Here is a 16,654-nt window from a genome sequence, read left to right as displayed (position 1 = left end):
GAGAGACAGAGCATGAACGGGGGAGGGGCAGAGAGAGAGGGAGACACAGAATCGGAAACAGGCTCCAGGCTCTGAGCCATCAGCCCAGAGCCCGACGCGGGCTCGAACTCACGGACCGCGAGATCGTGACCTGGCTGAAGTTGGACGCCCAACCGACTGCGCCACCCAGGCGCCCCGAATTCTTACTTATTTTTAACTGGCTTAGTTAACTGGTTTACTTTTTCCCCCAAACAGTTGTTCAAGAAACTGCTTTTACCCATCTTTAGAAATATATTTGCATAAATCAAACTGGACAAAATATACAGCTAACTATATTATTGAAAATCAGAAAATATTTATTGAAGGTTTTAGTAAACCTTCACTGTAATACATTCTGGATAATGATAATTCCTTAAAGAGGTGACAAGGACTTTACTCAACCAAATAAAGAAACACGTACACACACATATACATATACACATTGTTTTCAGGTAAATTTATGTGTTTAATTATTTTCTCAAAGGGCTTTCTTTATATACAGTAATCAATATTTCATCTAACAAGAATGGATGTGTCAATTTCTTCTATTATTAGCCGTTAGATAAACCAAAGGCCTTTATAGCAGACTAATTACATTTTACCAAGACAAGCAAATTTTCCAAGCTTTATACTTTACTTCTAAGAGAGTTTAATAGATGTTTATATGACATAATTTACAAATATTTAACAAAATTAACAAGCCTGAAAATATGACTTCCAAGGTCAAAGAAAATTAGATGTAAAATATTTAAGAGGAACAGAGAGACAACTAAAGGAGGAAATATATCAATTTAAAAAATCTGGATACTGTAATTTTTAAATTTAAATTATACAAATATCATATCTTAGTAATACTCTTTTATACCATATAGTATATCATATAAAATATTTCTGTTATTGTATGTTAATGTTAATCATTTTTACTCTAGCTTATGGGATGATTATTTTATAAATTTTTAGGGTTAAAAAAGAAATAATAGCAAAGTATATGGGGGCTTGATAATATAAATGGATCTGTAGACCTGGGATTGACAAACTCAAACCCTTGGTAAAATCTGACTATAGCCTTTTTTTGTGGATAAAGTTTTATTAGAATATAACCACACCCATTTATTATACACTGTGACTGCTTTTACTCCACAGTGGCAGAGTTGAATACTTGTGACAGAGACTATGTGGCCTGAAAAACTGAAAATGTTTGCTTTCTAGTCATTACAGAAAAAGTTTGCCAACCTCTCCCTCTAAGTGAAAACTAAAGAATTGACTAAAATTTAATAAATCATTATCTATGTTATAAACTCACTGTTGATTTGACAATAAAATACAGAATTCACAGTATGTTTAGAAGATATCATTAATAAAAAAGATTATATTAAATGTCTACAGAAAATATTGAGTACTTGAGAAAGAATAAAATAAAATTTGTTGTGATACTTTTGGAAAACATTATATGTGTTCATTAAAAGATATTAGAGAAGGGGAGCCTGGATGGCTTAGTTGAGTTAAGTGTCCAACTTTGGCTCAGGTCATGATCTCACGGTTCATGAGTTTGAGCCCCGTGTCGGGTTCTGTGCTGACAGCTCAGAACCTGGAGCCTGCTTTGGATTGTCTCCTTCTCTCTCTGAGTCTCTGACCCTCCCCCACTCAAACTCTATCTTTCTCTCGAAAATAAATAAACATTAAAAAATTTGAAAATGTGTTAGAGAAGACTTAAATACAGTTACACTATATTTAGTGGACAGAAATATTCAATATTTTAAGGATACACGTCTCACAAAATGACTTATAGGTTTCATGCAATTTCAGTGAAAAAATTCAAGTAATTTCCTTGTGGAACTTCACGAGGTGGTGCTAAAAATTATACTAAAGAGCGAAAGGCTAAGAATAGCTAGATACATGGGGTGTCTGGTGGGTCAGTTTGTTAAGCCTGTGACTTTTTTTTTTTTTTTTTTTTTTAGCGTCTGACTCTTGATTTCAGCTCAGGTCATGATCTCACAGTTTGTGGGATTGAGCCCACATGGGGCTCTGTGCTGACATGGAGCCTGTTTGGGATTCTCTCTGTCTATCTCTCCTCCATCTCTCAAAGATAAATAAGTAAACATAAAAAAAGAATAGCCAGATATTCCTGAAGAAGACCCTTGGGGAAGAGGTACAGATATCAAGACTATATAATTGCTATAGTGCTTTTATAATGATTGATAGTGCCTCAGAGATGAACATATGGGCAGCCAGAGTTCAAAAATTAGATCCACATATGTAATCACTCTGGAGGTAAAACTGTGTCATGAAAAACAGTGGGGAGGGTGGTGAGATGATTCATTAATATGAACTAAGGCAATCAGTTATCTATGTGAATAGAATAGATGAAACTACATGTTTACTTCATATCCTACATAAAAATCAATTTGGGATCACAAGCTTAATTATAAAAGGAATTTGCTGAAATTTTTTTAAAAAGCATGTGGCAGGATTTCTTCATGATGTCATGGCAGCAATAGAATAGTATACTTATAGAAGTATACTATAAGGATATTTGTTTAAAATCAAGAAAGGGATCTGGGTGGCTTAGTCAGTTAAGCACCTGAATTCAGCTCAATTCATTATCTGATGGTTTGTGAGTTTGAGCCCCACATCAAGCTCTCCGCTGTCAGAGCAGAGCCCACTTTGGACCCCCATCCCTTCTCTCTCTGCCCCTCCCCCGTTCTCTCTCTCTGTATCTCTCTCTCTCTCTCTCTCTCACACACACACACACACACACACACACACACACAATAAATAAACTTAAAAAAATAAATAAAATAAAGTTTTAACTGGACCACTTTCTTACACCAAACACAAAAATAAATTCAAATGGATGAAAAAACCTAAATGTGAAGCAGGAAACCATGAAAATCCTAGAGGGGAATACAGGCAGCAACCTCTTTGATAGCAGCCTAGCAACTTCTTACTAGTTGTGTTTGCTGAAGCAATGGAAGTAAAGCAAAAATGAATTATTGGGACTTCATCTAGATAAAAAGCTTCTGCACAACAAAGGAAACAGTCAAAAAAACTAAAAGGCAACCTATGGAATGGGAGAAGATATTTGCAAATGGTATATTTGATAAAGGGTTAGTATCCAAACTATAAATAACATATCAAACTCAATACCCCAAAACAAATAATCCAGTTAAGAAATCAGAAGACATGAAGATACATTTTTCCAAAGAAGACATACAGATGGTTATCAGACACATGAAAAGATGCTCAACATCACTCATCATCAGGGAAATACAAATCAAAACCACAATGAGATACTTCACAACTGTCAGAATGGCTAAAATTAACAATAGAAGAAACAACAGGTGTTGGCGAAGATGGGGAAAAAGAGAATCCCTCTTACACTGTTGGTGGGAATGCAAACTGGTGCAGCCACTCTGAAAAACAGTGTAGAGCTTCCTCAAAAAGTTAAAAATAGAACTACCCTATGGTCCAGCAATTGCACTACTAGGTATATACCCAAAAGATATAAAAATACTGATTCGAAATGACACATGCACCCCATTATTTTTATATTCTTACTATTCATTGAAAAGTTTAAAAAGTAGGCTTTCCACTGATAATAGTAGAAAGTATAGTTAAGAACATTATATTCTTTAATGGTGAATAAGGAAATATCCCAAACTGCAGTTCAAAATACTTATTTTAACTATAAGCAAAAATGTAAATATTAAATCATTTCACATTGAGATTAGATTGACACAGTTATTTCACTTTATATCTAAGCTTACTCAACTGAATCTTCTTTATAAGAACATATTAAACTCAGAATAAATGGATACATGAACCATTGAATTCAGTGTTTGTGGATAAAATGTTCTATTTTGAATATAAAGTCAGAAAGCATTGTTTTTGGTTTATTAAAAAGTCTGCTATACAAATCTACCAAAAATATTAATTTTCCACATAAAATTCAAATCACACCAGACCAATTAATTTTTTTATTTTTTTTTAAATTTTTTTTTTCAACGTTTATTTATTTTGGGGACAGAGAGAGACAGAGCATGAATGGGGGAGGGGCAGAGAGAGAGGGAGACACAGAATCGGAAACAGACTCCAGGCTCTGAGCCATCAGCCCAGAGCCTGACGCGGGGCTCGAACTCACGGACCGCGAGATCGTGACCTGGCTGAAGTCGGACGCTTAACCGACTGTGCCACCCAGGCGCCCCCAGACCAATTAATTTAAAAATGAGTAAACCATATAACACATGAAGGATATCAATCCATTAGAAACTTTAGATTTTATAACTGCAATAGCTAATGAACATCTGATGAGCACTTATATGAATACCTATAAAGTACACATTTCAGCATACGCTCCATTAACTTTTTACTAAATTGTACATGCTAATTTTTTAAAGTTTAGGATTATTTAAAATATATGCTAGCTTTTTCTTTAGTTGACATTGTATTCCATATTATAATATGGCAGTACTTTTAGTTCTTAGTGCTTACTCTTTAATTATTGGGAATATGACATTCATTGTTATATTTTCTGCAATATAATATCAATTCTACAGTATAATATCAATATTTTTTGCAGTATAATGTCAATTTCACCAAATGGCATGCTGGAATGATTATTTCTACGGGTTGAATTGTGCACTCTTATATATCAGAGAGATTAATTTCTCCCTTTTAATAAGAAAATAAAAAGATGTCAGATAATAATAATGATATGAAAAATAATTTTTCTCACCTCTAACTAGTCAGCAATACTTTTCGAGCACCAACAATGTTTAGAAAATTGTGAAATTGGGGCGCCTGGGTGGCGCAGTCGGTTAAGCGTCCGACTTCAGCCAGGTCACGATCTCGCGGTCCGTGAGTTCGAGCCCCGCGTCAGGCTCTGGGCTGATGGCTCAGAGCCTGGAGCCTGTTTCCGATTCTGTGTCTCCCTCTCTCTCTGCCCCTCCCCCGTTCATGCTCTGTCTCTCTCTGTCCCAAAAATAAATAAAGGTTGCAAAAAAAAATTTAAAAAAAAAAAAAAAAAAGAAAATTGTGAAATATATTTTATTTGTCCAAATGTTATTTTTTAATTAATTGGTTTAATCTTTGAATTACACTTCTGATTAAATTATACCTTCATTATTTCCAAATTAGATTCATGAAAGTGCTGAATTGTGCTGGGTGACTTCTTCAGATTTCAGGGTAGTCATTTAGGACCTTTTGAGGACATAGAATAAAAGGTTATATCTCTTTAGCAAAAAGTCAGCAGTCCAAATGTAACAGAACAGGAAAAGGAAACTGTCGTTCCAGTCAATGCTGAAGGTATTGTATGAGTTGGTCTCTCTCAAACATAAAAAAGATTAATGCAGAAGGGAATGCTTGGGCTATATCTGAGATTCAGTTCATGGTTATCAGCTGATATCAGCACTGTGCTCATGTGCTAATAATATGCAGTCTGGGCTGTTCAGGGGACTTTATATTGTAGGTACTGTGATACTTATACAGGAACATGTTTCCTATGAGTTCTTCAGGTACTATTTTTCTTTGTCAACCCACTCCTTTCCTGCACTCCTAAATATATCTTTTATATGAACCAGAAAATGTATAGTTTTTAAAAGATTTTTAAAAATTTAATTGACCAAGAAAACTAAACAGGACACACAAACACATATGGCATATATAACTTGCAAATAGCAATGAATGCTAAGTACTTACATTATTCTTATTAATATCTGATATGTATGAATAGTTCAGGAATTAGAAATTCTGTTATTAATACATTAATATTCATTGGCTTGCCAATGAAATTGAGAAAGAGAGAAAAAGAGATGGAATATATTTATATTTATATTTATATTTAAATATACCTTGGATGTTACTAATTCCTTCCTTGTGTTAAAAGGCTGCCATCTAATTTTTTTTCCATTATTTTTGGATAGTAAAGACAGTAAAAACTACGATAAGGCTCTTCAGAATATTTTTCTTATTATAGATACTAATTTATGTAAAACTTTGTGGACTATCTTGCCAAAATCTCTACCCTTCCTTTATCTTCTATGAGAAAGGTTTGGATGTTATTGTCCAATTGATGATTCTGAATTATTTGGGATGATAAGGGCAAGCCAAAAAAGTCCAAACAGTACAAACGGAAGTAGATTTTATTTTAGAGAAACAGTCCCTTTAGTTTGTTGAATCTCAGTCTGCTTTTGACCAGGATGAGTAGTTTACATCAGAACAATCTCCTTGCTAGAACACTATAAAATCTGGATCAAAGCAACCAACCAAACAACTGTCTGAAGATATTTGAGAGCAACCAGGGAACCAGGATTTGAAGTGTCATGATTCAAGAAAGAGAGGAAATAACATTATTTTGAGCCAGACATTCCATGTTGCTTTCCTTTGAGGCAACTGCCAATTTGTAATTATAAGGATGAATAAACAGAAAGCAGTGGATCAGAACTTCAGGAATCTCAGAGTACCAGAGTGATATAATTTTGAGTTCAGTCTATGTAGACAATCAGGACTTGAGGGGGCAAGATACTGGGAAAAGAAAATCAGAGGAAAGGTACCTTGATATGCCTTTCTTTTCTTTAGGGCATTTGCTTATTCCTAAGAGTTATGGACCAAGAGCCTAAAAATCTATAAAAATCTGAATGTCAGTACCAGTAGGATGGATGGATGGATGGATGGATGGATGGATGGATGCGTGGATGGATGCGTGGATGGATGCGTGGATGGATGGATGGATAGATAGATGATGGTTAGATGATGGATAGATAGATAATAAGCTAATAACGAATTGACTTGGTCAGTTATGGAGACTGGCAAGTCCAAAATCTGTCAAATCAGTATCTAGTTTGAGTATAAATGCTGGAAGATGCTGTAAAATTAGGAATAACTGTTGTGTATGGAGATCAGATTGAAGGCAGCTGAATGGAGAATTTTCCTAACCTCTCTTACTTGGTTATGGATCAGTCTTTTGTTCTATTCAGGCCTTCAGCTGATTGGGTGAAGCCTGCCACAGTATAAAAGGCAATCTGCTTTATTCTGTGTACTAATCTAAATGTTCAACTCATCCAAAACACCCAGGATAATATTTTACCAATTTATTTGGGTACTCCATAACCCAGTCAAGTTGACATAAAATTAATCATCACAGAACCCAAGTAAAAGTATGCAGCTAAAAATCTAACAAGAACTGTCTTCAGTCTCATAGCATTTGACAGAGAGCAATTAAGAGTTCTGTGTCTAGGAGCACCTGGGTGGCTCAGTTGGTTAAATGTCCAACTCTTGGTTTTGGCTCAGGTCATGATCTCATGGTTTCCTGAGTTCAAGCTCCGCACTGCACTGAGCCAGGGCTCTGCACTGCCAGCGTGGAGCCTGCTTGGGATTCTCTGTTTCCCTCTCTCTCTTTCCCTCCCCACTCATACTGTCTCTGTTTCTCTCAAAATAAATACATAAACTTAAAAAAAAGAGCTCTGTGTCTATCAAGGATAAGAACTTCTGATAAACATGTTAGTCTATCAATAGAAACCCAGAACTAAATCCAGCCTCAGACACCTCAGTTCCTGATTGGATCATGTTAATTTGCTTCTACACTCACTACTTAACTGTAAGTTGAAAAGTGAAGCATCTCAGAGAAAGATATTGTCTACAGCAATAACAGTTTTTCATCCTCAATGTTCAGCACTAAATAAAAAGGAATAAATGACACACAAAAATAGACAAATAGCAAATAATAAGAAGGAAAATTTAAACCTAAATATGTCTATAATTACATTATATATAAACAGACTAAGTATTTTAACTAATAAACAAAGATTGTCAGAGTAGATAAAATAACCTCCTATATGCCGACACACCTTATTACAAATATACCAGAAGTTGCTAAGTAAAATAATGGAAGATGATAAACCAGATCACACTAACCCAAAGAAAGCTGGTGTTGCTCTTCTAATAGTAAGAAAGTAGACTTCATTGCAAGAACATTATTAAAACTAAAGAGAGATAATTATTGTGAAATAATATGCACTGAAACTTATTACTTCAAAACATATAAAGTAAACATTGGTAGAATAGGAAAGAAAGGGAAGAAAGAAAGAGAGAGAGAGAGAGAAAGAAAGGAAAAGAAAGAAAGAAAGAAAGAAAAAGAGAGAGAAAGAAAGAAAGAAAGAAAGAAAGAAAGAAAGAAAGAAAGAGAAAGAAAAGAAAGAAAGGAAGGAAGGAAGGAAGGAAGGAAGAAAGAAAGAAAGAAAGAAAGAAAGAAAGAAAGAAAGAAAGAAAGAGAGAAAGAAAGAGAAAGAAAGACAGAAAGAAAGAAGGAAAGACAGAAAGAAGGAAAGAAAGAAGAAAGAAGCAAACAAATCCAACACTATAGTAGGTGATTTTAATAGGACTGTTAGTGCACAGTCTGATGCAGGGCTCAAACCCACACCGGTGAGATCATGATCTGAGCCGAAATTCGGAGTCAGAAGCTTAACCAACTGAACCACCAAAGGCACCCCTACAACAGAACTTTTAGAAGTTAAGAATATTTGGGTAGAATTGTACTAGTCTTTTTTTTTTTTTTAATTTTTTTTCAACTTTTATTTATTTTTGGGACAGAGAGAGACAGAGCATGAACGGGGGAGGGGCAGAGAGAGAGGGAGACACAGAATCAGAAACAGGCTCCAGGCTCTGAGCCATCAGCCCAGAGCCTGACGCGGGGCTCGAACTCATGGACCGCGAGATCGTGACCTGGCTGAAGTCGGACGCTTAACCGACTGCGCCACCCAGGCGCCCCAAGAATTGTACTAGTCTTAAAGTGGCATCAGATGATGATTATATTTAACCCAGGCTCCTTTGCTGCTGAAAATCTTCCTATATTAGAAGGAAACACATTCATTTATCTTCAAAGTTTTAAGATAGTGATATAACATTATTAATATTTTTAGAATGTCCTTACTTATGAGACTATTGCATGTTATAGAGCAAAACAAAGAGCACATAATTTATTAGAAATCAGAGGGGAAACTTGGGTGATCCAGGTAGCTTTAGAAAAGAGATAGGAGTTAAACTGGGTCTTAAGCTGGGTAGAATTCAAATAAGCAGTGTGTTAGGGGTTTCAAATAAGTGTTTCATGTGAATTACTGAGGAGGTGGAAATTCCCTGAGAAGAAACCACTCTGTTTTGGAGGAAATAAAAACAATTTCTTCTACTTTTCTGATCCATTATGATATCTGGACTCTTCTTGCCAAAATGCATGAGGGTCATAATAGTAAGCTTTATTTAGACAACTTTTAAAGAGGAATTTATTGACTATATCTACAAATTGACTTGATTTATGGGTTTTACTTAGGGAATGCATAGCTTTTCATATATTCTTCAAATATCAATTATTTTCCTGTAATTGGAAATGTCTTCCTCTTTGGCTCAGCATATAGGTTTGGTATCAATGTACTCAGGGAATTTCTGTTGAGGCAGACAGGCCAGTCTCTCAACTAGTGGGTTGAGTTAGGTCCCAATTAGACTGTCCTCACATTCAGGTTAGTTCCTGCTTCTACCTTTTAGATATCACAATATACCCCTAATATGACCAAAATCCTCCATAAGCATGTAAGAGATTATGAAATATGACATTTTCATATCACTTTCTTATTGTACAACATTATTTGGTTATGAGAATGTACTTTCTACATAAGCCATTTAAGTCATAGGGGAAATGTAATTTTTTCTGAGACATAGACATCCTGGAGAATCTCATGAAAGCTATAGAAAGTCATTCAAGGAAATAAATGGAAATTTACAAATAATCACAAACTGTGGCATGAGATATTAGGAGTTCAAGAATCTAAAAGTCCATCCTTGGACTAAATTTATGAACCCCTATCTAGAGAGGCTTTGTATTTTCTATCTGCCTCTTCAGCCCCATAGGGAGAAAAAAATATGTTCCACAGGGTTGAGAACATGATGTTTCCTTGGTTTAAAAATAGCAATTCTATGGGGCGCCTGGGTGGCGCAGTCAGTTAAGCGTCCGACTTCAGCCAGGTCATGATCTCGCGGTCCGTGAGTTCAAGCCCCGCGTCGGGCTCTGGGCTGATGGCTCAGAGCCTGGAGCCTGTTTCGGATTCTGTGTCTCCCTCTCTCTCTGCCCCTCCCCCGTTCATGCTCTGTCTCTCTCTGTCCCAAAAAATAAATAAACGTTGAAAAAAAAATAGCAATTCTAATTTTAGTTATTGATCTTATTTAATGTGTAAATGCCTGAAAGCTAGACACATTGGAAAAATAAAACATGAGAACAAAAATTATACCTGTAGAAGTCTACTGTTTTTCAAAAAAGTTCATTTGTGTAAAATGCAGTTTGAAACAAATCTCAACAATGTTTTTATGTAAAAGAAATCTTAATGGATTTACCAACTCATATTATTCAGCAACAAATGTTTGGGTCATGTATTATTAAAGAAGTGTAAAAATTTTTAATCGTGAGAATACATCATTTCCCAATAAATGTAATTATCAATTTACTTTTCAGTAAAATAACAGGAGAATTTAGAAGTGAGAGAAATAGCTCCTTTTGTGCACTTCCAACATCTATCTACAGCAAAATAGGATTATTTACCTAACCTTAATGAGTGTTTCCCCCAAAATTGAGAAACATTGAGCTGTATATCATTTAAATAGCTTTGTAATGTTGCCAGATTTCAAAATTACTATATTCATTAAAATGATAGTTGTCTGCACTTTCATCATTCAGAGATAACTATACACATCTAATATATATCATTTAAGATATTTCATATATTGGGGCACCTGGGTGGCTTAGTCAGTTGGGCATTTGACTTTGGCTTAGATCATGATCTCACAGATGGTGGGTTCAAGCCCAGCATTGGGTTCTGTGCTAATAGCTCAGAGCCTGGAGCCTGCTTTGGATTCTGTGTCTCCTTCTCTCTCTCTGCCCCTTCCCCATTCACACTCTGTCTCTCTGTCTCTTAAAAATAAAACAAATATTAGAAAAAATTTAAAAAAAAAAGATGTTTCATATATCAATATAAAGATACCAAGAGAGAGAACGCAGGTGTGGAAAATAACACAGCATGTTGTTTTGAATCTATTTTAAATGTTTTTTACAATGTCCAAAACTTAAAATTTAATACAAACTCACTCTGTAATTGAAAGAAAAGAGAGTTTTAAGGAAAAGGTAATAAGTCTTTTTTGTCATTTTACTTCCACCTTTCCCCTGAATAGCCTGGTATTTGCACTTGTACAACTTTCTCTGAGCTAACATAAACATATAAACAATTATATAAATTTATATAGATTACCATTTTTGTAACTGTTCAGTTTATTAAAATTTTCAACATATTTTCACTGCTATTTGTCTTTTTTTCACTATAAGTATTCATAAAGGGTAAGGTACATAGATGTCACTAATTTTAAACAGTATGTAAAAATTTAGATTTAGTTGAATACACACATACACACACATTAACTGGTGGCTATTTAAAAATACTCCAGTTGGAGGTTATTAAAATGTGCTGCATTGTTTTATAAGTACATCCTTAAGAATGCATTTCTACAAGGTAGATCCTGAGAGATATGTTCCTGGATAAAGCATTTCATATATCCTTTGTTAATTTTAGTAAACATTGCCAGATTATTTCCCATTTTAAAAGGTTTTGCAGTTTCTTGAGTTATATAAGAAAAGTATTGCCCCAGTCTCATAGGTTAGAGTACTTTAATATTTTCAGTCTCATAGATGAATAAACATTTCTCTCTTTACTACTAAGATTGAGAATGTTTCTTTTGTGTGTGGTTTATTTAGTTATTCTCTTCTGGAAAATATTTTTTTAAATAATTTGTCATTTTCTATAATTATTTTTAATCTATTTTTTGTAAATGTGTATTTATTTTGAGAGAGTGAGAGTGCACATGAGTGGGGGTAGGTGATAAAGAGAGGGAATCCCAAGAAGTATGGAGCCTGATGCAGAGCTTGATCTCACAACCATGAGCCAAAGTCAGGAGTTGGAGGCTTAACCAACTGAACCACCCAGGTGCCCAAAGTCAAATTATAGGTGTTTATTAGATATTATTAGGGACATAGTAGATTTCATCACTTTATTTTTGTGTCATTGTGTTTTCTTTTTCCATCCATAATGTTCTTATTTCTATGTTACTAAATTTGCAATTTTAACTAAGAAAAGCTATATTTTTTTTTGTCTTTTCTAGTTCCAAAGTATATTCTCAGTATTTTTTTTTAAATCTTCCTGCTCTTCTCTTTGGAATTACTGTTCTAAAAGTATTTTAAATCTATTTTATTTTAAAGGTATCTCATGTTAGTTACTTTATAATTATTTTATAATTATTCTATATCAATAAATTTTATTTACATTAATTATCAACTATTTACATTTTTTATCAACTGTTTTGTATTCCTCTTTGGATTCACTATTGTTCTAAGTGAAATTCATCTTTTTAAATTTGTTTCACATGATGTCAAAAATTAACTTGGTGCTTATTTTTCCTCACTCTATATTCCTATTTTAAGTTAATAGAATTCTAGTTTGAAAAAAATTTTTTTTTGAGTACTTTGAAGGTGACCATAGTTATATAATGGAATGGAAGTGTAAATATTAGTAATTTTTAAAAATAATTCAGCTATACAATAATTCAGTGTAAACAATGTTTACATACATACAGTGTGTAAAGGGTATTAGAAATGTAATATTTTCCTAATAATATTAAGGAGTTTGATGATATTGGTTAATGCATCAAGAAAGAAAGCCTTAAGAATATTATTCAAAGTTGTGGAGGATTTTTGCTTACATAAGGGCTTATTAGGTAATTCAAACTAAGTCTTATCCTAAAAACAATTAGAAAATCTGGAAAAATGTATGTAAAAACTATCTACTTGAATTTTCTGATGTCTGACAAGATAATGAAGGGGGACGTGGAGGAGAAAGACTAATGGACTACACCAAAACCTGAGCAGGAATGCAAGATACAAATATACATCGAGATGTTGTGTATTACTTCATTTCTAAGACTCACCTCTTCACTATTCTGGAAAATTTAGTGCCATTATCACTTAATGTAATAATTACTCCTCTCCCATTATTTTTGGTTTCTTCTGGAAATTGTAGTAGCTGTATGATGAATGGTCTCCATCTATCTTCCATATCTTTTAAAATCTCATTTCAGATTCCTTCTGAATGATTATTCTGAATGATTTTTCTCATATTTTATCCATTTCATGAATTGTTTCTTTAGTTTTAATCAATGTGTCCATTGGGTTTTTTTAATAACTCTTTATTACTTTAAAAAGCTTAATTTTGTTCTTTTGCAAAATGCCTTTTTGCTTCCATAATGTCATTCTCTGGTTTCATGATCTAATATATTAATTGTATATAGTTTCTTTATGTTGTTCATTTTTAAAGTTCTTTGTTGACTTACCATTGTAGGGTTTTTTTTTTTCACTTGCGAGGCTTACAATTTTTTACTGTGATTTTGTTATTAGCAGGGATTGCTTCCTATGTGAGTTCCTTTTTTCCTCAATTCATACCTAAGGTTTTAAATTTATACTTTCCTGGATCTTAGCTGTTTTTCTAGTTGTGTAACAGAATTTACAGTAATCTTTTAGCTTTGAGTCCTGTACTATTTGTAAATGTATACTCTGCACTCACACAATTTATAGACCTAGAATCTTGATTTTATGACAGCTGTTCCTAGTTCCACAGCTGGATTAGTGGTTAGTTTTTGTTGCCTCCATTTCACATATAGGTGATCCTCCAAGTTCCTAGACTTTATGCAAGAAGGCCCAATTCCAGTTCCTCACCTTCCATGGTTCTAAGTCTCATCTCCTATTCCCACATGTATGACAAACCCTGGAATTCACCCCCTTTGGCCTTTATTCTAGTCTGATATCACTGTGAACCACTTTGCTTCAGCAGTGACTGTTTAAAATCCCTCTTTATTTCTGGACTTGCAGATTAAATCTCAGCTATCCATTCAACTAAAAAGATGACTGTTCAGCCTTTCTATGGATCTGAAATGTAGGAGCAGATGTCCTCTCATATCATCTTGACCATATAGACCTGATGTTTTCCCTAAGAAGCTTCTCAATTTCATAGATATATATTATCTATGATAATTATCTATCTATCTATCTCTCTATCTATCTATCTATAATATATATCTTATTTACAATTAAGTGCTCTTGAGTAACATTTTGGCATGCTAAATATTTATCTTTTACATAATAAATTAGGACATCCTACATGTGTATATATATGCCAGTGATTTATATATTGCATAACACTATATTCATTTTCATTATTACTACCAACATATGAGGATAATAAAATAAGCAGAAGACCAAGTATATAAGTTCTATTTCCTCACTCTTTCAACAAATATTTATTGAATGGCTACTATGTTCCAAGCATTATTCTATGTACTTAAAATGAATCAGTGGGTAAAACAGAAGATCTATTCTTACAGTTATTTTCTTCATGCTAGTGAGAAAATGGGAAATTTTTCTTGCCCTGGGAAGGTAACATTGGGCAGAAGTATGACACCCATGCAAGACTGTTTAGATCCCCTTTTTTCATAGACTTGGAGTTTGACCTGCAATCAGTGCTTTTGCAGACTCTTCTAGACTGCTCCTGTCACAATCACTGGTATTTTTATGTTGATGAATGATAATGAAGCTTAAGTTGCCTCCATATTTTCATAGCTTCGACAATGGGGTACCTTTGGAACCCTGGAAGTTGCAGCTCAGACTGAATCAGACACAAAGGAGTACTCAGTGATCACAGAAGAAGATTGTGAAATTCTTAAAATCCCAGCAAAGGATTATGTGAGGTTAAAATCGGTATGATCATATCTAATCTATATTAACACAATAGATGTATAAATTCAAGCTAAGTTTTGCCTCTAGACATAAGATGTCCACATTTCTTTTATTTTTTAATATAACTTGACTTGGAGATAATAAAAATGTGGTTTATTTGGTGAACATTACTTAAGTTTCTGATGATGATGGGTAGTTGAAGTAGAAAGAAAGGTCTCTATGAATATATTTTATGTGTATTTTGAGCACTTTTGGTTTTTCATGAATTTTAAATCCATTCATTTATGCATCCATTTATTCATATATTCATTCAACAAGCATGTTTTGGTTGTCAACAGCATGTCATGTGTTAGGGATACCAGACAATCATACAGACAGATCTCTAAATCTGTACAGTCCACCTGAAAAAAAAAAAAAAACAGTTGGGAATAATTGGCATACTATTTTATCGCTTTAATAGACATTCAAAACCCAGAGTTGCATGAATAGGTGGTCACAACTTAATTCTGATCCCCTAATTCTGCTACATTAAGATAATTTATTTACTTCAAGTTTACCAACTTACTCTCCTTAAGTCAAATACAAAATTTTCGCTTTTTTGATTTCTCCTCACCTGATGGCAGAGAAAGTTTGTATAAGTGACTGCATCAAAAGGCCCCCATTGTTCTGCTCTGCCAGCTTTTCTTGAAAGGGTCTAAGTCTGGTGCTGGTGCAATAAGGCACTAGCATCGGCTACAGTTGGGTTCTTTGGTTGGAGGGAGATGGTGAGTCATCCATCTTCTTGACTTAGGTTTCTAAAAATAGTCAGGATTTCTTTTGATATAGTGGTCTCAGTGTCAGTGGTACAGACGACTATCTCAGAATTCAACTTCCTTCCGAATCCCTGAATTCAGAGTCACTCACTTCTAACAATATTTGGTATGTTTTATTTTCAAAATATAAGTATCAATTATTTGATATTATCGTACAACTTTTGAGTTTAGTCTGGATTATGACAAGATTTTTAAGAAATGCAAAAATATTTATGGAAGTCTAAAAATATTATGAAAGGTGGGAAAATATAATTTTAGTAGCACACCAGAAGACTAAAATTTCAATATGGTTATGTGGTCTTGGAATGATGCTCCTATAAAATTCAAATGTATTTTGTGCTATATAACCTTTATTTTTCTGTTATGCCATTTATCTATCTGCTATACATTTTCCTTCTTTTTTAATGACTTTTTCAGGAAAACATAAAGCTTGAAAATAAAGACAAGATGAAATTAATTCATAAATGTCCATATTATGAGGAGTGGCCGACTTTATCCATATGTGAGCTAGTTGCACTCATTAAATGGAAAAAATTTCCTCCAGGTCATGGTGAGTTTAATGCAATTTTGAATCATCTTCTTTATATAACATAGTACTGGCATTTGTAATTTTTCATTCTTTTAATGTTTGATATAACATTTCTTCATATTATTTTACTTAATGTACTTAAGCACATTAATTTACTTAATGTGACCTTTTAATTAGATATTTAGAATCCTGCCTGTTTTTTTATTAAAAAATCATTCTGTATTGGCTTGAAGATATTAGGACTGGCCTTATTTCCACGTCTCTCTATATTTCCCCATGGCCCTGCCCTTCTTGCTCTATTGTCCTTACAGTCAATCAAAGACCAAAGAAGGAGAAATGCAGGGAGAAGTTATATCCATTTTTCCTGTTCTCCTGACTGAATGCCTACTTAAGCAGCAAGTTTCCTTATCTGTACCTGTGCTATACATTATCAGTGGAAAATACAGACAATAGGTGAGGCTGAGCTAAGGGGTAGCAGCAGTGAAG

General features: G+C 33.9%; 1 protein-coding gene across 1 annotated transcript in view; it reads left to right on the top strand.

Moving 5' to 3' along the window:
- CNBD1 (cyclic nucleotide binding domain containing 1) overlaps nucleotides 1-16,654 on the top strand; it is a 396,262-nt gene that overhangs the window by 303,905 nt on the left and 75,703 nt on the right. Inside the window, exons 7-8 of the mRNA XM_045454541.1 lie at nucleotides 14,711-14,848; nucleotides 16,057-16,189. Of these exons, the coding sequence (XP_045310497.1) occupies nucleotides 14,711-14,848; nucleotides 16,057-16,189 (271 nt within the window). The remainder of the gene's footprint in view (nucleotides 1-14,710; nucleotides 14,849-16,056; nucleotides 16,190-16,654) is intronic.

The sequence above is a fragment of the Leopardus geoffroyi genome, chromosome C3 (genome assembly GCF_018350155.1).
Source record: "Leopardus geoffroyi isolate Oge1 chromosome C3, O.geoffroyi_Oge1_pat1.0, whole genome shotgun sequence".
NCBI classification, from domain to species: domain Eukaryota; kingdom Metazoa; phylum Chordata; class Mammalia; order Carnivora; family Felidae; genus Leopardus; species Leopardus geoffroyi.
The sequence above is the reverse complement of the archived record's forward strand: the minus strand, read 5'-3'. Positions and strand labels throughout refer to the sequence as shown.